The sequence below is a fragment of the Lucilia cuprina genome, chromosome 5 (assembly GCF_022045245.1).
Source record: "Lucilia cuprina isolate Lc7/37 chromosome 5, ASM2204524v1, whole genome shotgun sequence".
NCBI lineage: Eukaryota > Metazoa > Arthropoda > Insecta > Diptera > Calliphoridae > Lucilia > Lucilia cuprina.
The window spans coordinates 59,722,184-59,745,343 of record NC_060953.1 but is presented as its reverse complement, the minus strand read 5'-3'; the positions used below and the strand labels follow the sequence as shown (position 1 = coordinate 59,745,343).

General features: G+C 27.2%; 4 protein-coding genes across 4 annotated transcripts in view; 2 read left to right on the top strand and 2 right to left on the bottom strand.

Annotated features, from left to right (window-relative positions):
- LOC111675850 (supervillin) overlaps positions 1 to 23,160 on the top strand; it is a 330,599-nt gene that overhangs the window by 34,915 nt on the left and 272,524 nt on the right. The window lies entirely within an intron of this gene.
- Positions 6,615 to 7,392, bottom strand: LOC111679850. Its single transcript, XM_023441446.2, has 3 exons — positions 7,242 to 7,392; positions 6,908 to 7,089; positions 6,615 to 6,841 (listed from the first exon to the last, which is right to left on the bottom strand). Exons 1-3 carry the CDS (start codon positions 7,315 to 7,317, stop codon positions 6,716 to 6,718), a joined length of 384 nt encoding a protein of 127 aa, XP_023297214.2. The 5' UTR covers positions 7,318 to 7,392; the 3' UTR covers positions 6,615 to 6,715.
- LOC111679851 lies at positions 7,432 to 8,392 on the bottom strand. The gene is made up of 3 exons (XM_023441447.2): positions 8,231 to 8,392; positions 7,944 to 8,164; positions 7,432 to 7,668 (listed from the first exon to the last, which is right to left on the bottom strand). Exons 1-3 carry the CDS (start codon positions 8,289 to 8,291, stop codon positions 7,546 to 7,548), a joined length of 405 nt encoding a protein of 134 aa, XP_023297215.2. The 5' UTR covers positions 8,292 to 8,392; the 3' UTR covers positions 7,432 to 7,545.
- LOC124419948 lies at positions 21,116 to 22,157 on the top strand. Its single transcript, XM_046951104.1, has 4 exons — positions 21,116 to 21,285; positions 21,339 to 21,530; positions 21,718 to 21,882; positions 21,944 to 22,157. Exons 1-4 carry the CDS (start codon positions 21,226 to 21,228, stop codon positions 22,094 to 22,096), a joined length of 570 nt encoding a protein of 189 aa, XP_046807060.1. The 5' UTR covers positions 21,116 to 21,225; the 3' UTR covers positions 22,097 to 22,157.

Sequence of the window (23,160 nt, the reverse complement as noted above, 5' to 3'; positions counted from 1 at the left end):
ATTATGAAAACATTTTCCCTCTTACAGAGCCAACAACTTTTTAACAGTTTTTTTGCAATTGCAACTGCGATATGTGTCAGTTTGTTATGAAATATTTTTTTTTTTTTTGCAAATTAAAGTGTATTTAACAAGAAAAAATATCTTAACATATGGTAAAACAGGATACTGAAACACATTAATAATTTCAAATTGAAATCAATCGAACGCTAAAATATTTAAAATTACATTAAATTGTAATTAATGAAATGGAATTAACGCAAAAAAACAAACACATTTTCATAACGTCGTTTGTTTTTACTTGGTCAACAACGCCACTTTGTTAACTGGTCGTCTGTTTTATGTTAGTTTTGTGTAATTTCCGTTAAATGTTAAGACAAGAAAATTTTAAATAAAAAAGTTACCTGTTGTCAAATACGGCCTATTGCTTAGCAATATTTAATAACATTTACATCAGACAATGTTTTTTCATTTTTCGTGTTTCTTTTTTCTTCAACCATAAAATTCACTTTCAGTTAATTTAATTTTAAACTCCTTATAAAATTATGCGTAAAACAGGAATTTTTGTGTTGCGTCTGCATTGAAAATGAAATTTAATGTTTCTGCAACATGTTGCTAAAGATTTATTATTTTTTTGTTGCGTTTGATTATCAAACATGTTGGTTGTTTATGTTTGATTGTGTTTTTTTGCATTTTTCAGTTTTTGTTATTGTTTGATTTTAATGTAAACAAATAGTTTTTGTTAGTGTTTTTCTAAAATGGGTACAGTGGGTCTTAGTTAATTTGTAAGCAGTGATGAAGACAGATCTTATCAGTATCAAGGCATTAGGTTTAACACTGAAAGCTTTGACTATTAAACGTAGTCGATATAGAAGGCTGAATCACCAGCAGATGGTATATGAATCATGTCTAGGGCTTTATTCTTAGCAAGGAAGCTTCATTGGGTGTTGTGTTTATAATTTTATATTCCCTAATAATAATAGGGAGTTAAAATTATTAATTTTATTCACGGAATGAAAAAAGTTTAGTTTTTTTTACCACAAATAAGTATTTATTTTACTTTGCGAAAACACTGCTTTACTGGTTAATAGATCTGTCTGATTTATGTTAAGTTTTGACTTTAACACACCGATTAAGGAGACTCATAATCGACTTTAATCCGTTAAACTAGACGATCAAATTTAATTGGTCCTTTATCTCGTAAAGATCTGTGAATGTGAAAAATAACACTTTATAAGGAAATGAACTGAAGGAGCTACAAACATTCTATTGGTATACAAACGTATATATGATACTGACTGCGATTAACACAACAATATGTTATCAGCATCAGATTGTAGTCCATTTTAGAGTTAAATTTTCAAAAGCTTAGTTTCATAGTCGTGATTCTTAAGAACTTTCTAATCAGTGTAGGTAAGAAATGTATAGACGTAAATTCTGTGTGCCCACATACTAACTTTAGACTCATTTTGAGGAGATTTCTCATCAGGGTCACCTCATAGGGTCTTTGTGATTCTGCCCATCGTTTTATTATTTTAAGAGCATTCTCTAACACATCGTTAGATTTAGATTTAGTTTCCTTCCCCATACCTCTTGGAGAATATTCAGTTAAATTTTTTTAAAATCCAGTACGGTCTTAGATTTAATTGTATCACCTAATATCGCCCTAATTGAATTCTGGCTGTCTTTAATTTTTTAAGCCCTGTGGACGCCATATCTATTCAAATCCAATTTACCCATTTAGTTATTGCCCGTACTTCTGCTTGCAAGCTTTTTTTATGATTAGGTAAACGGTTGTATATCTCTGTTTTTGGATCTTCGATATGGAATCTAAGGCCCATTTTGTACCCCAATTTAGGGACATACGTGTAGCAGGATTTCTTCTGGTATTTTGCTATTCTATCTGGAATTAGTTTTGGACAAATTCTGTGTCTGGTAAGTATGCGATCAAGCACGTCCGAAGATTGTGTATAACCGTCCAATGTATTCAGAATACATTGATGAAGTGTCCTATAACCGCTTTTGGACAGTTCGACTGTAAGCGCCGCTTCATATTTTGAATATGTTTCAATAGGTGAAATATCAAAGCAACGTTTCCAAAATCTTGGTTAAAGTATTCCACCTGGCTCCCGTGCATTATGTCATTGTATCAAAAGTTTGTCAAAAAATTCAATCTTTCTCCTTTAAAGTAAAGATTTAACTCCATTTATATCTTCTTTCTTTTTTCAATATATTTCAATCCAAAGTTTTTTTCTCAATTTAAATTTTTAAACAACTATAAATTGAAAAAAAATCTATATAGCCTTTATTTTATGGCAAAACCTATGGAAAATAGAAGACGATACTCTTAACCTGTTGACGACCAAACCTTTTTGGTTTAGTGAAAAGCAGGGCGTTCGCGCTTTTCTTAAATTTAGAGCCACGATAACTCAAAAACATGAGTAATGACCAAAATTGTATACCAAGTTCAAGTTCATGAAAGTATTTTGAATAAAATGTCCTTTATGACAGATTTATTTTTTTTTTAAATGTTTCATGTTGATCAATAAATAAAAAAGAATTTGATCTTGTAAATTAAAAACAAAAAACTTTTATTGCTTCTTTTCCTTTCTCCATACCACTGTTCCTACACATAACCCGCAACGAACATGTGTGAGCGTATAACACTTTTCTTTTCAAACATCCCGCCATACATAAACACAACATGTTGCTAATTACTTCATACCTGCTAGCATAGACAACATGTTGGATAACACAAGAAACATTTACTTATCCAAACACCTTGTTGAGAATGCAACCTCTAGAGTGAATTTTAATAGCGTGACAACCTTTGAAACGAAAGGTACAAAATGTTTAAATTAACGGATAAACAAAAAGACAATTTTATAAAAACGTTACTAATACAATAACTTGGAGAAAAAACGCAAGCGCGAAAGAAAGTCTTAATAAAAATTGAATAATAATTAACTACCAAATAAAAAATAAATACACGTGTATAAATATTGAAAATAGTAAAGCAGAATAATATTTAATTTAGTGACTAAGAGAAAAAATAACATACAAATGAATAACTAATGTAATAAATTATAAATAACCTTTAACAAAAGAAAATCGATCAAACTTGGAATTTAACAAGTAAAAGAATTTCCACAACAAAAGAAGAAAAAAGACACAAAAAAGTCAATTTTAATTTAGAAAATTGTTTAAAAGGAAAATTTTTGTAATAATTTTTTTGTTAAATTGTATATAGTGAACAACAACAACAAAAATCCATTAAATTAGCAACATTTGCTTAATTTCAAAAATAAAAACGTCAAAAAAGTTTACTTAAACAAAAATTTATGCTGCTGTCAGTTTTTATGTAACATTTTAAAAATTTTCTATTTATTTTAACATTTTAAAAATTGCATTTTGCTGTTGATTTATTAAAAATTATATGCGTGTGAATAATTTTTTTCTTCAAATCATTTAAACAAGCAAAAGTGTTATATTTCTTTCACTTTTTTGAAAAAAAACTAAACTGAACTCACTTTTTGTTGTTAAAAGAAAAAAAGTGTTGATAATATCAGTTGAAATTTGCTAAAACAACGAAATTTTTAATTAGCCTAACATATAAAGTGAAAATTTTTCTATAAATTCTTAAATATTGCAACAAAGTTTAAACAAAATTTCACATTAATTCTACGAAAAGTTGAATTAAATAAATTTTTAAATCATTTGCAAGAAATTATAACAAAATTTTACATTAATTCTACGAAAGGTTTTGTTAATGAAATTTTAAATTATTTGCTACAAAGTTTAAAACAAAATCTAATCAAAAAATACTCCAGTTACATGAAATACTCATCAAAAGTTTTAAAATCAATTTTAATAGATATTGAAAATCAATGAAATTATTTAATTGATAAAAACAAAGTTTTAAAAACTTTTAAGTTAAAGTGAAGTTTAATTAAACATTCAAATAAAGTTTTTTAAAGCTTTTAAGCTAAACAACAGCTTTTAAGGTTTTACATCAAATTGATTAACAACTTTTAATTAAAATTTTTAATTAAAGCAACGAAATAATGAAATAAATAGAAAACTGTAATAATTCTTGGAAATAAACAAATTTTAAAACAAAATGAACTCAATATCTAAAATATTTGATTAAATTTGAATAATTTTAAAAATTTCTTTAAACAAAATTGTTGATACTTAAATAAATTAATCATTTAATTAAACTAAAGCATCAATTTAACAAAAGTAATAATCAATATAAACAAATAAACTGTCAACTGTGCAATTAAATTGTAAATTAATTAAAAATTATGCAAAATTCTTAAACATAAAAATTGTTTAAAAGTAATTTTCTATAAAAAACACAAATCTTGCCGAATTTAAAAATATTATTTTAAAAAAATTTTAAAACTTAAAATAAAAACTAACAGTATTTTAAACTTAAATATCAAAACATCATTAAAAGTAAACCACAAATTAAACAAAATTCTACAGAATTAAAAAAAAAACAAACTAAAATTTTATAAACTTTCAAATCTGCTATACCTGAAATTCCACAAAAATTTCACTATATTCTTGGAAACTCAAAAACTCCAACAAATCTTCTAAATAAAATCTATATAAAATTTGTTGCTAATTTATAACAAAATTATAAAACACCTCAAAAAATACAAAAACGTAAAGATTTTAACAAGTTAAAAAAACGAATCACTAAACAAGTTCTAAAAATCATTTAAACAAAGTAACACTTTCTTAATATTGCAATTTTATAAAAAAATATAAAATTATTAAAAACTTCAACATTAATAACAATTAGAGCAAAGACAACAAGAACACAAATAAAAAGAAAGAAAACCCGCATAAATTATATTAAACCAAAAAACACCTTAAGAAAAATCTTAAACAGCAGCAGTAGCACAGCAGTCATAATTTAAACAGTTTTAAGGTCTATTAAATTTTGAACTACTACCACGCTAACCCAGCAAACATCATCGGTAGTAAAGTGGAAAAAAGTAAACTTGCATTTTTTTTAACAATACTTGCCTGCACTTTTTCTTCATTATCATCTCATCATAATTATAATAATTAATGTGTTAAATTTTTGTTTTAATTTTTTAAAATTTTTCCACATTATTTTATTATAATATTTTTAGTTTAAACAAATTTTTTTAATTGCTTGTTAATTGAAAGAAACATAAAAACAAAATGTATTTAATACAGGTGAGCTTATTTTTTTGTTTATTCTATGATTTGATTTATTTTCTATTTTTTTGTTAATTAAGTTATTTTAATAACCTGAGGCTATTTATTTTCAAATTTTTCTTCTTTTAAGTTTATTATGTAAATTTCTCTTTTTTTTCTTTCTTGTTTTGTTTATAAATTGCGAACAGGTTTTTGTTTAATTCTTTTTTTTTTCAAAAATAATGTTTTATTTCTTCGGCTTAACAAGAAATATAATTAAAAGAAATTATTTATAATAATGTCTAAGAAATTCAATTGCTATTTTAAACAGGGGAAAGATGCCTTAGGCTAAGAAGGCAAATAAAACAGAGTAGTTGCTTAAGGTAAAATTCTTAAATCAGCTTAAATAATAAATTATTTTATAAATATATTACATTTTTTTCGACGCGTTTTTCTGCATGTTCTTGTCTAGACTCCTAAACATACAAAGCTTGAGTATTTAAAAACGAAGAGGCCTTCTTATTATCACTGTTCCCCTACTTCGGACTATAGACAAGTTGTAGACCAGACTATGTCAATAGTACAGACTATAAGCAAACTGTAGGCAAGCTATACTCCTGACAATAAGCAAGCTATAGTCCATACTATAGACAAGCTATAGTCCATACTATAGACAAGCTGTAGTCCATACTATAGACAAGCTATAGTCCATACCATAGAAAAGCTATAGTCCATACTATAGACAAGCAATAGTCCATACTATAGACATGCTATACTCCAGACTATAGACAAGCTGTAGTCCAGACTATATGCAAGCTGTAGTCCAGACTATAGTCAAGCTATATTCATGACTTTAGTCCAGACTATAGACAAGCTATAGTCAAGACTATAGAACAGACTATAGACAAGTCCCGACTATAGACAAGCTATAGTTTAGACTATAGCCCAGACCATAGACAAGCTATAGTCCAGATTATAGACAAGCTATAGTCCAGATTATAGACAAGCTATAGTCCAGATTATAGACAAGCTATAGTCCATACTATAGACAAGCTATAGTCCATACTATAGACAAGCTATAGTCCATACTATAGACAAGCTATAGTCCATACTATAGACAAGCTATAGTCCATACTATAGACAAACAATAGTCCATACTATAGACATGCTATAGTCCAGACTATAGACAAGCTGTAGTCCAGACTATAGGCAAGCTGTAGTCCAGACTATAGACAAGCTATATTCATGACTTTAGTCCAGACTATAGACAAGCTATAGTCCATACTATAGACAAGCTATAGTCCAGACTATAGCCCAGACTATGTTGCTGTCTATCCTATAGGCCATTCTTTGGCCCATATTTATAGTTATATAGTTGGAACTAGATGTCATAATGCCTTAGGTTAGTGTATAATAACTAATAACGAGTCCACAACTAATTTAATTATCACACAAAATCTTAAATCCTTTATTTATAAGATACAAATTCTATTAAAAGTCCATAACAAGACGTTAAACAAAAAACGCTATAATTTTTTTTTTATTTTCTCTGAACCATTTCCTTGACTTCAAGCTGTCTTGTTAAAGCTTTATGTGTTGAACGTATAGTCATTAAAATACCAGTTAGTAAAATACAAAATTCCAAAATTTTAGCACGATAAAAGGTCTAGAAATATAACCCAAGATTAAAATATTTTCAAAAAAAACTATAACTCCGAAAAAAAAAACTTACTTTTCTTATATACAAGGGTAAAGGTTCCACATCTCGAACACTGTGCCATTCTAAACCTCTATACAACCAATACGAAGGCCAAGCTAGTAGACCCGTGATCAGAAAAGGAGATGAAGAACGTAGTTGTTTTTCAAACTCGGAACTTTGCAATACTAAACGTAAATCCTCTCCCAAATTGGGTTCTGCGGGAAAGAAAACATTTAAAATTTGAATTACAACATTAGAAATTCCCTTTAGGTTTTTAAAATCCTTCAATATTAAAACATTTAAAATTTGAATTACAACATTAGAAATTCCCTTTAGGTTTTTAAAATCCTTCAAATATTAAACTCACTTTTATGGACATTCTTCGTAAACACATAATTGTAAATATGATTGTAAACATCTTGAAATATGCTTAAAATGGCCATTTTACACAAAAAATTTTATTGTTTTTTTTAATTTTGTTTTTATTTAAAATTTTTTTAGCACATATTTAATGAAATAAGAAAAATAATAGGAAATTTCAAAAAACTTCAAAATTATTTTAAGTAAAAATAAAGTAATTTATTTGTTGTAGAGTTTTCAAGTAATATTTACATACATATTTTTTTAATTAATGATATTTTTATTTTTCTCTTTATTTGATATCGATTTCCTTAACGCTTAATTTGACCTGATGTATTTTCCACAAATTCCGTTCTATTGTTCTCCATTAGAGAAGCCACTGTTAAGCCAAACATTATTATGGAAAATTGCATAAATTTGGCCTGCAAATAGGTCTGAAATTAGATAAGAAAAAAACGAAAGAAATTTTGAAATAATTTTGATCACATTTTCAGAGGAAATAAAAGGGACTGAAATGATAGTTTAATTAAAGCAATTTGAAAATAATTATTAATTACAAGGTCCTAACATGTGATATTTCGATATTTAAAATCGATCCCCAGTGACTGGTATATTTGACAAAAAGTTCTACTTTACTGAAAACGTTCTTGCGGAATCTGTTCCAGAGAATCTTTCGTATTAATTATTTTTTTTATTTTAATTTTAATACCTTTTGTATATACATGGGTAATCTAGCGTTTTGTCTATGACTGCTCCATTCCAGGCCTCGGTATAACCAAAATATAGGCCATGCTATAAAACTGGCCATTATATAGGGTTTAGTTTGGTCAAGCTTCTGCTGAAAGCCTATAGGCATATTATTATTAATGAACTCATTGAATTGTTGACTAAAAACATAAAATTGTGAAAATTTGTTTGACGGAGGCTCTTCTAAAAGTAAAGAAAATATTTAGTTTATATATCAGTGGAAAGCTTAGGAACAAATCTTTAATATACCAATTTTAGTTTCTTTGGCAACGATGTCTGCTTCTGATTTTTTAAAAGGCCAAAAATGCATTATGATTTTGAGAAATTTTATTAATTATTTAAAAAAAAAAACTTGAAAATTTTGAATATAAAATTTTATGAAATTTATTTTTGACTTTTTATATATTTCAAAAATAAGCTTCAAAATTTTGAGTTACTTTATGAACTAGGTATAGAGTAACCATATTATATAATTTAATATACAGTATTTAACAAAAGTGAACGGCTAACTGAAATATACAACTTTAAAGATTTTAATAAAATCTTAGTTCTATATTTTCTCGCTATCATCGGCCGATTAATCACAGAACTAAAGTTCAGCTCATAGGCTGAACTATAGTTGAGACTACAGTTGGGGTTAAATTATAAAGATACTATCGATCAAAGTGTAAACTGAATGATGGTCAAGACTTTCGACTGATCTATTGTCGAAAGTAAAGACTGCCACATAAACTTAACAATATAGACTGAACTATAGCCAAGACTATAAATAAAACTAAAGTCAAGATTATAAACATAATTTTTGACTAGACTTTGGTGGATACTTTAGACTGAACTATACTCGAGACTATAGACTGTGCAATATGTAGTTGAGACTGTCGATTGAGTTATATTCATTACTACAAACTGATCTGATCTTTATACTGAACTAAGAAGACTCTATAATCTGTGCTATGATCGAGACTATACTGATCTATAGTTCTTGTTGTAATAGTTCGATTGTGACCCATAGTTCTTTTCTAGGGAAAAAAACTTTCGTTGATGTCGTTGGGATGATAATTTTTGGCAGGGTATGTCTCCGGTCGTTTCTATATTATCAAAAAAAGTGTAAATTGAACTATATTCGAGATTATTATTTGAACTAGGGGCAAGACTATAGACTGATCTATTGTCGAGAGTATAGACTGAACTTTAGCCAAGACTATAAATAAAATTAAAGTCAATACTATTACCATAACTTTTGATTAGACTATGGTGGAAACTATAGACTGAACTACAGTCAAGACTATAGAATGTGCTACAGTTGAGAGTCTCGATTAATATAGACTGAGGCTGATAGTTCTTTCCCAGGGAAAAAAACTTTCGGTTGATACAGCTGTCGCTGGAATGATAGGCCGTATCACTATCAAGACTAAAGACTGAACTGTAGTCGAGACTATAGACTTATCTATAGTACAGATCATAGACTAAACCATAGTCGAGAATATTTGTGTTAGAACTTATAAATTAGAAGAGCATAGTGTTTATACTGTAGTCGAGACTATAGACTGATCTATAGTACAGATCATAGACTAAACCATAGTCGAGAATATTTGTGTTAGAACTTATAAATTAGAAGAGCATAGTGTTTATAGTTAAAAATTATAGATAAAGATTTCAAGATTTTAAAGAATTTTACTCCAAAACATTTCTTTTAAAAAACAAAAACTTTGTATCTATTACTTAACATTGTATATAGACTTTTAACGCCCACTTTAATCATATAAAGAATTTCAATATTTTTAAACACCCAACATTATCTGATGGAAGTTCTCATATACTTAAGTAAGTATATTGAAAACAATGCCATCATCCTAAACATGCAATCATAACATCATGTTTATTTCTTCAAGTTTTTTTTTTATTAATTTTCTCAAATACAAAAATTTATTAAACTTTAAAAACGAAAAAATAAATTCTTACGGTTCTTTAAACAAATGCCAAGTCATGCAAAACTAAGTAGAAACATTTTGATTTTATGTCTCAGTTGTTTGTTCGTTACATTATACCCACCACTTACTTCACTACTCCTCTTAGACCAGTTAAATGCAATTGTTGCCAGCAGTTGAGTCACATGCGTGAGTTTCATGATAGTATTAGTATTGCTGACAAATTGCTAGAGTTAAAGAAATCTTGATATGGTTCTTTAACAATTATGAGGTGGTTACATACATAATTTTTATAGTATTTCAAACAGGGTGCTAAGCGTTAAAGATTTCCATAGAAAATTTAATGTTATTGTTTGTTTTAAAGTCCCCCTTATTAACGAAAAACTTTTCTTTTGAAGTGTATTTGTTGTTGAAAATAATAAATCGTTTGCCATTGTATTATCGTTTTGTTTTTCTCCAATTCCGTTATAAACTAAATACTTGTCTTAAACTGAGACTAAAATTATTGTATTGTCATTTATTTAAGACTCGTTCGTTATTGGCCATTAGTCTGTCTGTCAGCTAGACATACTTACTACAAACCAGACAGACATCATTAAATCAGTTATTTGTTCTTTCATGTGCAACATTTGCTTATAGTTTTATTACTTTTTAATTTTTTTTCTGTAGACTATTTAATGCCAAGTTTGTTTTCTTTTAAAAATTATATTGAAATACATTAAATTCTACAATGATTAAACAATAATTTTTTAAGAGAATTTAACCTCAATAACTTTTAAGAAACGAAAGAAATACAATTATTGGTAAATTCTTTGAATTTGATGTTTAAAGAAAATAATCATAAAATATTATATAAAATCCAGGTTTATTGCATAAAGCGCTTTCTTATTGACCAAGACACTGCAAACTGAAGGCCTTCAAATGCCTTTTAACTTAGTTTATAAACTATTTTAAAATGTCTTTTGAATCTTGATCATAGTCTCGACTATAGTTCAATCTCTAATCTTGACTCTAATTTGGTTTAAACCCTGGACCATAGATCAATCTATCGTCTGGGTTGTAGATCATTGTATAGTCAGGATTATAGAGCAGTCCTTATTCTAGACTATAGATCAGTCTATAGTATTGACTATAGATCAGTCTATAGTATTGACTATAGATCAGTCTATAGTCTTGACTATAGATCAGTCTATAGTCTTGACTATAGATCAGTCTATAGTCTTGACTATAGATCAGTCTATAGTCTTGACTATAGATCAGTCTATAGTATTGACTATAGATCAGTCTATAGTCTTGACCATAGATCAATCTATAGTCTTGACCATAGATCAGTCTATAGTCTCGACCATAGATCAGTCTATAGTCTTGACTATAGATCAGTCTATAGTCTTGACTTTAGATCAGTCTATAGTCCTGACTATAGATCAGTCTATGACTATAGATCACTCTTTATTATACCATATAAATCACTTTAGTCTACCCTGTAGATCACTCTATAGTCTGTCTATAGCCTCGATTATTTTTCAGCCTATAGTTCGGCTATAGTTTATAATCTCAACTATAGTTTAGTCGACAATCTCGACTATAGTACAGTATATAGCCTTTACTAAGTCTATAAACCGAATACTATTATACAAATATTTTTTTGAATTAATTTAAGTATTTATTTAAATGAACTGTGATTTAAATTGGATTTAAATTAAGTATAACCATTACCAAAACCTCATTTATTACAACTTTTTATTTAAACAAATCCTCTTGACAAAAAAAAAAAAAACAAATCGTTTAAACAACAAATTAAGGGCATTTACAAGCTTTAAATAGAAAATCATTGACAGGAAAAGTAATTTAATGTTTTAAAACAAATGATTATAGAAAAAACCAGTAAAGATTACAACATATTTTCAAATGTTATTTTTTTTTAATAAAACCACATAAAAAACTTAAACTAAAAAAACGAAAAAAAAGAAAGTCCAATAAAAACAGAATTGATGAAAATCTCTTTTAGAATTAATACTAAATTAACTTTAAAATCATACATAATAAAATAAAACTCAATAATAGTCCAACAGACTCACAAAACTGCCTTAAGTTATAAATGGAAGTATGTTTATGTGGTCAGTTTACAGGTGTTCTTAAGAAAGAATGTTTCATTTCATGTTCATCTTGAGTTTTAACAACTAATTTTGTGAAAAAGATTAGTTGAATGATTTCTATTTATTATTAATTTTCTGTTAGTTGTTTTCTTTTGGTCCATTAGGTTCGGTTAGATTTCAAACGAATGGGAAAATATTTTGTTTATCATTTAATAGGTATTTCTTTTTGTGTAAAACATTTTTATTAATAAATCCAATTTGAAAATTTTAATAATAAGTATAATTTAGAAACGCTATTTAAGAATTAACAAAGAATTGTGGGTTTTTTTTGTTTTTGTTAAAGAAAATCGTTCTTTTTTAAAAGATAAAAAAGCTTTTAAATTTGAAAGAAATTTTAAAGGGAAGAATATAAATATAATACAAATCGTGGTCTGTCTTAGAAGTGCTTTTAATCACAATAAAATTAAGTTTGTATATACTGTCTGGATATATATACAATCTCGAAAATCTATTGTCTCAAAAAATCTATAGTTCTCGAGTTTAGTTCAATATATTATTCTATAGTCTCGACTACTGTCTATAGTCTCCAATGTAGTTCAATTAACAGCCTCGTCTTTATTATGGTTTCGACTGCATATAGTTTAGTCTGTTGCCGCGACCTCAGTTCAGTCTATAGTCGCAAATTTTGGTCAGTCTATATTTTCGTGTCTAGTTCAGTGTAATTATAGTCTTGTGTTTTATTTAGGTTTTAATTAAGACTATAAAGTCCAGACTACATATAATCTATAGTCTCGAATGTACTTCTCGATTATAGTTCGGTAAGTATAAGTTCAATTTACACTGTCTACAATGTGGTTCAATTTACAGCCTTGACTTTATTTTGGTTTCGACGACATATAGTTTAGTTTGTAGTCGCGACTTCGGTTCAGTCTATAGTCTCAAATTTTGGTCAGTCTATAGTTTCGTGCCTAGTTCAGTCTAATTGTAGTCTTGTGTTCTATTTAGGTTTCAATTTTGACTATAAAGTCCCGACTGTAATCTATAGTCTTGAATATACTTCAGTTAACCGTCTACACTAATTCGGACTATATTCTCAATTATAGATCGGTATACTGGTTCGATTTTAATTCAGACTACAGTGTTGACTATATAGTCCCTACTATAGTATTGAATATATGTAGGTCAGTTTATTGTCGACACTTGAGTTAGGACTATAGACTCGTTTACAGTTCGGTCTTTAGTAGTGACAGTAGTTTATCGTGTACTCTCGACTATAGATAATGAATTTTTCAAAAGTTTAGTTAAACCTTAAAAATTTTAAAAATTTTCTTAACAATTTTTTTTTCCCAAAACACACCTTTACTTGGTGACACCAGGAAATTCATATAAGAAATACAAAATCATTTGAAACAATTGCATTATTATATTGGTTGGCATATATTTCCTATATGAACATAAAAGGAAAAAAAATAAAGCAAAATTTTCCAATTTTAAAACTGCAGCTGTTTGGGAAAAATAAGAAATAAACCATTTATAAATTTATATAGAGTATAAAAATGTTTATGTTTTTCTGGTTTTCTTTTCATTTCATATTCATAACAGTCAATATTTAAACGTTTTATTTTTTCGTTATTTTTTCCATAGTAAAGGTATGCCTGACATTCTTGTTTAAAACAACAAAAAAAAACTTGGCTTAAACCATTCATGCTTAAACTATACGGCTGAACCTTTGCGAACGAAAATCAACCACCTCTAGCAAACAACCCAACAAAAATTAAATAAATAATAGTACAGTTTTGTATTCAAAACTGTGTTTTTTTTTGTTTTGTTATTGTAAAATATCTATGTTGTTATTACCCTGAAAAAAATGTGCATTATGGCCAGAAATCATATAAACAGAATAGTAAATATTCATTCTTGATTTAGCCAAACAAATACGTACGAAACATAGAAAAAATGTGGTTTACCTTCAATATTTTTTTTCTATTTTGGTTTTTATAAACATTTTTTTAGTTAGACGTACTGAACAATATAAAAAAAAACAAAATAGTATTTGAGATTTAACTTGTTTCAATTTGTAGTTTTGTTGTTTCAACATTAATTGAAAACTGTGACATTAAATAGAATTTTTTATTAGAAACTAATAATAAACAAACAAATCATAAATATAAATCGAAAATAGAATTTAACCTAGAAAACTTACTCATTATACCATACAACTAACATACATACAAATAAAAATATATAAAAATTTTTTGTTATATAAAAAGCTTAAAAGGATTTTCTTTCTCATATCATATTTGTTTGTATAGTAGCCTTAAGCCGTAAATAATGTTTGCTCATATAAAAACCAAAGGTTTTGCATAAAAAACATAAAGTTTAACAAAATTAATGTAGGTTTTAAAGAAAACTTTTTTTCAAAATAATAATAGTTTTTATAGCAATAAAAAACATGCAGTTATTGTTGTTCATTGCTAATAAAGAAAATTTGCCCTAGGGTCTTAAACGTTTATATATGTATGTACATTTATGACATAAAAACCTACTAATGAATTAAAAATAGTATATTTTTTTTGGCTTGACCATAATCAAAATATATTTGATCTCTTGAGTAATAATAGCAAATAATAGATAGTAAACTATGCCAAATATGTTTTACCCTTCACGAAAGTGTATTTTTAAAAATATTTGTCCATTTCACAATCAGTGTTGTATGGTTGTATCGTAGTATGTTGTAAATTTTTTTATTATTGATTAGTTTTTGTTTCAAAAACAATTATTTGAAAGATTTTTATGACATACAACGCCACAACGATATGACATCGATTGAGAATTGAAAAATACTTTATTAAATTTGCTTATTATTTTAAGAATTTTTTTTTATAGTTTTAATTTAGAATATTTTTTGTAAAATCTTGACTATTATCTTGATTGCTGTCTGTAGTCTGGATTATAGTACACTTTAAAGGCCTAGTTGATTTAACAGGCTTAATTAAAGTCTAAAGTATTGTTTATAGTTAAGTCTGAAGTTCCGACTATAGTTTATCCTATAATATCTCATACATCCTATAATATCCTATAATATCCTATCCTATAATATCAAGTAGAGGTATTTTTTTAATAGATTAGATTTAATTATTAAAATTTCTTTTAAATTTCCAAAGGAATAACATTTATCACCCCTTCAAAAGTAGCACTAAGTGATTTTTTCGGAAGTGGTGTTTATTGAATTCTAAAGAAGCGAAAATAATATATTTTTTATTTAATTGAATGTATGTTTTTTGTATTGGGATTAAACTAATTTTATTTTGGAGTTAATTGATAAATGCGTGTAATTAATATAATTAAAATATAATACTACAATTTCATTTCCTAATAACTTCCAAAAAAAAGAACATAAAAAATATTTCCTGAGAACGACTTCAGATGTTGTGAATTTGGAATCAAATTAAAATAACATCCCTCCTGTAATGAAATCATCATTTCTTCAGGTCTATTTCAGTACTTCCATAGAGTAAATTCTACTTCTTTTTCTTTTGTTTTTTTTTTGAAAATAATTTTAAAATTGTTTCCATCATTGTTCCATCTTGTTATAAATCTTTTCTCAGGTCTAGTTTCTTGTTAAAACTATCTTTATTATACTTCGATCTGCAGTATCACTGAAAAAAATCCATGTCTAATATATACAAAAAATGTCGTACATTGTACGAATCGTTCGTTGTTTCGCACCACGAAATTCTTTCGTAATATATACGAAATTGTACGAAATATTTTAGTATAATGCAAAATATTCTTGAAAAAATTAATTTAAATAAATTAAAAAAAGTGAATTTTGAATAAATATGGTAAAATTTACGAAATATTAATTTATTCAAACATTTTTGTTCATTTTAAAATAAATTTTCTAATTTTAGTTCAAAATTATTCTCCACACGAATTTTTAATTTTTTTATGAAAATAATTCGTGAATAATATTATACTTTTTCTTAAATTTTATAAAAATGTTGTAGATTTATTTAATCATAATATAATTAATATCATTATGTTTAATTTCGCTAAAATTTAAGAAAAAAATATTCCGAAAGGTTTTCGTACTTTCGTAAAAATAGAAAAGGGTTTTATTCAATAAATTTTTTCGTATTATAAACGAAATTTTTGTAAATATTACGAAAATAGAAGTTACGAAATTTTTTTCGTAAAGTTGAGCATGGATTATTTTCAGTGTAGTTTAACCCATTATTCTGATTATTTTTATTGTTTTGATTTTCATTACCTTCATCTAATTTTATAGTTGCGACAATTGTCTATAGTCTTGAATAAAGTTCAGTTTTCAGTTTAGAATATATTTCGATAAATAATCTTGACTATAGTTCAATCTATAGATCTGCACAAAGTATCGACTATGGTTCAGTCTATACTCTTTATTATAGGTTTAGTTTCTAGTCTCGAATGTTGTTAAGTTAGTCTTGACTATAGCTCAAACTGTTGTCGTATTTATTGACATATGCCCAGTATTTATTAACAGATATCGCTGGTTTAAAAAGACCAACTTCTTGCACACATGTTCAATAGAATTATGGAAGATTTTAACTAAGTATATAAGTATCTAGGGTCTTTAGAAAATTTGTTTTTATAGATATACAGTCGGGCATAGGTTAATAAAATTCGCTGTTTACAAAAGATTCAGAATATATGTATTTAGTTTAATAAAAAGTATACGGATATCGGGAATAAGTTACCTAATTTCGGAATAATGCATTTGTTATCTCCGTATATAATGATCCAGTGAACCAATAGAGTTTGATATCTCCGGTTAGTAGTCTATTCTCTCTAAATTGCCGATTAGCTGTAAAATAGGTAACGAATCCCCGATTCATGCTTCGAAGCTTCGACATGCATTTGTATACTTGACATTTGATGTAAATTAAAGTGAAGTTGAAATAAATCATTCTACACTTGAGGAATCTTTTTAGAACTGCGAACATTGTATATGACTCTCATGCCGATAACAGCCAGTTTCCAAATCCCTAATATTTATACTCCCTATAGATATAGATAGAACATTATATAGATACACATTTTTTATAGTTACCGATAACTTGTCGTGCTCGGACAGTGTTTGAATAATTTAAAAGATATTTGGGGTCTTTACAAAATACTATTTAGAGACACAATTATGAAAACTTTAATATTTAAGTAAAAGGAGATTATTTTGAAAACATTTTTGTAATTTTTATTTGATGATTTTTTTTTTTTTTTAAATAATTGATTAGTTCGAATTAATTTTTTAAGGATTTTCCTTTATATACACGTTAGTTGGTATATATTTCTCACAAGGATTTATTTTAATTCTACCCACATAAATGAAAATTTGACGCTCTCACTAATGATTGATTACTTTCAATACCTTTGAAAAAAATTTAATTTCTCAATTAATAAGAATTTTAATGATTTTTCTTCCATAACTCAAAAGGATTTATTTAAATCCTACTTTTACCCATATTTCTCACTCCCATAAATGAAAAATTTTCAATTTTATATTTATCCTTAGATCATTAGTTTGTTTGTTTGGTAAACTATTTTTATAGCACCTTAATCCCTGAAATAAATCTCTTTTCCCAAACGTGTGAATGTGAGATGAATTTTAATCTTAAAATTTTTTATGACTTTGCACCCTATTAAATGGTTAAAGAAATAATAGATTTTCCAAATTGGAAACAATAGCTACTGAAGGCATACATTTTCTACCTGTAATAGTTAGAAAAACTAACACTTGATTTCTGTCTGAGTATCTGATCCTCATGATCATAAACATTTTGTTTTGTTGAGGCAAAGTGATTTGTAACTAAAATCTTTATAATGATTATAAAAATGTTAGAAAATTTCTTAAAAAAGGACAAAAATCCCATTGTTACCTGTTTTAGATACTACGGTTACATGTTCATATGTTTTAAACAATTCTAAAATTATATGATGATCCCGTGTTTTTTTTAAACTGCAGCTGTAAATTATCATTTTAATCAAAATCTTTAAAAATAGTTTACTTTTACTTATTGTCCATTAAGAAACAAATAACAATATGTATATTTTCAATTTAAAAAACTTTTAAAATGTTGAAAAAAAAAAATGACACCACTTAATTTATGTTGTTCACCTAATTTTAGTTTTTTTCTTCTCATTTCTTTCTTAATGATGAATTGCTAAAAAAAAGGAGATTTTAATTTTGACAAGTGTGTCAAAAATTCAAAATCATCTTCAATAATATTAATCAAAAGTTTCGTAAATAACAAAGTGTAATTGTGTCAAATTTAAAAAAATATACAATTGAAATTGTGCGGTATAATTTTTGAAATCTTTTTCAACATTGTGTAGGGGTATTATGGAATTTTTGTGGCACAAGTTCCTTTCATTAAGTTTTAAATAGATTTATATGAACATTTTTCAATTGTCAAAAAGGCGTTAAATAATATATTATGTTATAGATCAGTTTATAATCAAGACTGTCTATAAGTTTGTAGCCAAGACTTTAGATCAGTCTATAAGCAAGACTATTTTTCAGTATCTACTCAAGACTATGGGCAAGTATATAGAAAAGAGTATAAATCACTTTATAGACAATAATATATTTTATAATCATGATTTATAGTCAAAACTATGGATCAGTTTACAATCATTTTATAGTCAAGACTATAGACCAGTCTATAGTTAAGACTGAAGATCCGTCTATAGGCCAGACTATAGATCAGTCTATAAAATAGTCCATAGTCCAGACTAAATTAGTCTATAGTCCAGACTTTAAATCAGACTATAAATTTGTCAAAACTATAGATCAGTCAAGACTATAGATATCTTTTTAGTTAAGACTATAGATCAGTCTTTAGTCGAAACTTTAGATCAGTCTATGTTCAAGGCTAAAGATAATTTTATAGTTAATACCATAGATCAGTCTATAGTCTAGACTATAGATCAGTCTATAGTCCAGACTATAGATCAATCTATAGTTCAGACTATAGATCAGTCTATAGTCCAGACTATAGATCAGTCTATAGTCCAGACTATAGATCAGTCTATAGTCCAGACTATAGATCAGTCTATAGTCCAGACTATAGATCAGTCTATAGTCCAGACTATAGATCAGTCTATAGTCCAGACTATAGATCAGTCTATAGTCCAGACTATAGATCAGTTTATAGTCCAGACTATAGATAAGTCTATAGTCCAGACTATAGATCAGTCTATAGTCCAGACTATAGATTCGTCAATACTATAGATCAGTCAGGACTATAGATCAGTCTATAGTCTAAACTTTAGATCAGTCCATAGTCTTTATACTCAAGACTACCGATGATTGAATAGTCGAGACTGTAGATCCATTTATAGTTCAGACTATAGATCAGTGAACATCATAGATCACTCTTTAGTCCAGACTATATATCAATCTATAGACTTTAACTAAGCTTACTTATAAAAAAAACGAAATTTCGAAAGGTTTCATTTTTTGCTTGTTATAAAAATATTAAAATATTTTCCATAACATTGTTTAAAACTGGGCGTTACCTGAGACATTGTCCTTAAAAATAAAACTTTAAAATAAAAATCAATTAGTACACTCATTATCTTAAACTTGTAAAAACGACTGTCAAAATTTTTTAAATGCAACTTATATTCCCTCATCAAAGGTTTGACCACACCCTTTAAAATCTTCTGATTACATTCTCCCAAGAACTTTCAAAACAATGAACATAAATTGAGGCTGTTGTTTAACAAATATTCCAAAAAAGGATTTCCTTAATAAATTTATATATTTTGTAAAGAACACACAGTCAGCAAGCACTCCCAGCTTAAACATAAAAATCATGCTGTTTTCATAACGGCCATTTTCCCCTCAGTTGACACAACATAAATTTGAAAAAAAAGAGTAAAAGAGAAGTTAACAATCTTAAGTCGGATTAAATTTCAATATTGCTGATGATATTGCTTCAGATTTATAAAAAGTATAATTTGCAGAAACCACAAAGTTCATTGATTTTTCTAAAAAAAAAAAAAAAAAACAAAGTAAACTATTGATTCTTTTACATTTCCTGGCCAACAACATCATCATCATCATCATCTCAAATATAGATCAAACCACACAGTTATAAGTATGTGAGACAAGAGTTTGCGATATTAGAGACTAAATATATCGATTACAGTTCATTAACGGATTGTTTTGGTTTTTTTGCAATATTAATTTGAAAAACCGTCAACTGTCTGTCATTTTTGAAAAGTTGTGTTTTGTATGTCATTACTGTTCGAAATCTGAATTTAAATATTTTTAAAGAAATCATTAATATACATTTAGTTTTATAAATATGATCATTATTTTCAACGTAATATTAATTTAATGATTAGGGTTTTGAAAAAAATCTTACCCTTAGGTAAGTGTTGATGATTTCCTGAGAATATTAAATAAAAAAATTACCTAAAAATCATTTGTCAAATTTTAGCCGTCTTGTCTTAGAAGTAAAAAGATTTAAAACATTGCCGAGATCATTGGTGACAATTGTATTTGGTAGTTAGGGGAATTAAACTAAGATTACGTGACAAAGATTATAGACACTTTGTAGTTTTTTTCAAAATGTTTAAAATATCTTAGAAATAATGTTGGCACACCCACTTTGAAAATCTTTTGAAAAAAATTACATCAAATATTACAATTATCCCATCAGTCTCTTCTCTAGATAAGTATTTTAATTTTGTTTGAAAAGATCTGAACTAGAACTGAACTAGAACTGAACTAGAACTGAACTAGAACTGAACTAGAACTGAACTAGAACTGAACTAGAACTGAACTAGAACTGAACTAGAACTGAACTAGAAATGAACTAGAACTGAACTAGAACTGAACTAGAACTGAACTAGAACTGAACTAGAACTGAACTAGAACTGAACTAGAACTGAACTAGAACTGACGAGAACAAGAACTAAACTATAGCTGAACTAGAACAGCAATATAATGCCACCTTTAATACCAATCACTCTGTAGTGTAACTTTACTACATTTACGATTTCTATCTTAACTGTTGTTAAATTTTAAATTTTTATTTAACTTTGTCAAAAAACAATTTTTATTGTTTTTAATGATAAAAATCTTAAAAATTTATTTTATAAAAAATATAAATTCCCTTGCGTTTTCATAATGCAAATAAATTCTATAGAAACCGCGCAAACAATTTAAACAATGATTTTAAAAAATATATTTAAAGGATTTATAATTTTACATTTAATCTCACACGCACTGGTAAGTCTAAAGTTTCGAAAAAATTAAAACGATATAGAATTAATTCCTTTTAGACTGTTTATAAATATGAAATTGTAGTCCAAGATGAGGAATTGGTTAAGCCTTGTAGTAATGAAAACACAACTTTTCCCGGCATATATTTTGATACCAGCAAATTAAAGTTTGAAATATTAGAAGATGGTTTATTAAGTTTTTTGGGCACATTAGAAATTACTAATGGATTTCCAGAAAATACTATCTTGGAGGTAATATTTATTAAGAAATTCGTATTTAAGCTCACTTTACAATTAATGGGTTTCATCTCAAATTCACGTGAATGAGAACTCAAACAGTTGAAAGCGTAGAAAGGCAAAGAGATCCCCCAGCAGAGTTCTTTGTCTATGTCAGGTTGAAAGCCACATAATGAAATTGAACATTTTTTTAAACTTTAAGGTAAGCCTGGATTTTTATAAAAAGCATCGGGGTCTTTGGGATTATAGTATATATAATTTTCAACGACCTGATCTTTGCAAAGCAATGTTTGATCCCACCGAATTATGGTATAAATATACAAGCAGTATACCTATCGAACAGCGCAAATGTCCTTTATATAATGGAGTAAGTATCCATTATTAACATCAAATAAAATTATAATTATATCTGTACGATTTGATTTTAGCAAAAATTTACATTTAATGCCACATCGGATACAATTTTTAATTTTCCAAGTCCTCGAATGGCTGGCGAATATATGGGTCATGTTATAGGCTCTGCTCAGAATATAAACACAACTTTTTGTCTGGACTTTTTTATAGATATTTATAGGGTTTAAGAGAAAGGATTTTTAAAAATATAATTTAAACTAATTATTGACTAATATATAATTTGAACAATTTAAACCAATTTAAAATTCTTGTATAAAGAATACAATTTGAGTTCAGAAAAATACAATTGAAAATAATGTAGTTCCGTTCTAGTTCAGTTTTAGATCATTTCTAGTTCAGTTGTAGTTTAGTTCTAGTTTAGTTCTAGTTCAGTTCTATTTCAGTTCTTTAGTTTAGTTCTAGTTTAGTTCTAGTTCAGTTCTAGTTCAGTTCTAGTTCAGTTCTAGTTCAGTTCTAGTTCAGTTCTAGTTCAGTTCTAGTTCAGTTCTAGTTCAGTTCTAGTTCAGTTCTAGTTCAGTTCTAGTTCAGTTCTAGTTCAGTTCTAGTTCAGTTCTAGTTCAGTTCTAGTTCAGTTCTAGTTCAGTTCTAGTTCAGTTCTAGTTCAGTTCCACTTCAGTTCTAGTTCAGTTCTAGTTCAGTTCTTGTTTAGTGGCTTTTCTAGTTGAACTATAGTCTAGTTCTTATTCATTTCTAGTTAAGTTCTAGTTCACTACTAGTTCAGTTCTAGTTCAGATTTTTTTCTAATAAAAGAAAATTTACGGAATTTTTTACCGCATAAAAAATATTTTAAATTCTTGTAAATCAAATACCCTTTTTACAACAAATCTAAATATTTTGATTTTATTTATATTTTTCTAAATCCCTAAACAATATTAAAAGTATAAAAACAAACCGCCAAATGTCATGGATAATCTATTATAATTTTATGCTGTCAGTCATGTGTTAAACAATCAAAACCGACAACAATATGTGGCATGCAACACTTTACAATATTTAAGGCGTGATCCACACATTTGTTTTTAAGAATGAAAGCAAAACAATGTTCTAAAGAAAAGGTTTGTTTTTCGTTCTGGGGCCCTATCAATTACTAAAGAATATTTATTTTTGATAAGAAGTTTTTGTTAGATTTTTTTTATGTTCTTAACAAAAAGAACAATTTTCTTTTAATTCTCAAAATAAGATTTACTTCAATTTGTATCTGTTAAAGATCATGTCACCAATAAATCATGTA

Excerpts from the sequence above, each read along its gene's own strand:
- LOC111679850 (XM_023441446.2), bottom strand. The coding sequence starts at position 7,317 with ATGGCCATTTTAAGCATATTTCAAGATGTTTACAATCATATTTACAAT. Across the intron at positions 7,090-7,241 it reads TACGAAGAATGTCCATAAAA|AACCCAATTTGGGAGAGGAT; the intron begins GTGAGTTTAATA and ends TCTTTCCCGCAG. Across the intron at positions 6,842-6,907 it reads TACCCTTGTATATAAGAAAA|ACCTTTTATCGTGCTAAAAT; the intron begins GTAAGTTTTTTT and ends TTATATTTCTAG.
- LOC124419948 (XM_046951104.1), top strand. The coding sequence starts at position 21,226 with ATGATTTTAAAAAATATATTTAAAGGATTTATAATTTTACATTTAATC. Across the intron at positions 21,531-21,717 it reads CAGAAAATACTATCTTGGAG|GTAAGCCTGGATTTTTATAA; the intron begins GTAATATTTATT and ends TTAAACTTTAAG. Across the intron at positions 21,883-21,943 it reads AATGTCCTTTATATAATGGA|CAAAAATTTACATTTAATGC; the intron begins GTAAGTATCCAT and ends ATTTGATTTTAG.
- LOC111679851 (XM_023441447.2), bottom strand. The coding sequence starts at position 8,291 with ATGCATTTTTGGCCTTTTAAAAAATCAGAAGCAGACATCGTTGCCAAA. Across the intron at positions 8,165-8,230 it reads TGCCAAAGAAACTAAAATTG|AAGAGCCTCCGTCAAACAAA; the intron begins GTATATTAAAGA and ends CTTTACTTTTAG. Across the intron at positions 7,669-7,943 it reads TACCCATGTATATACAAAAG|ACCTATTTGCAGGCCAAATT; the intron begins GTATTAAAATTA and ends ATCTAATTTCAG.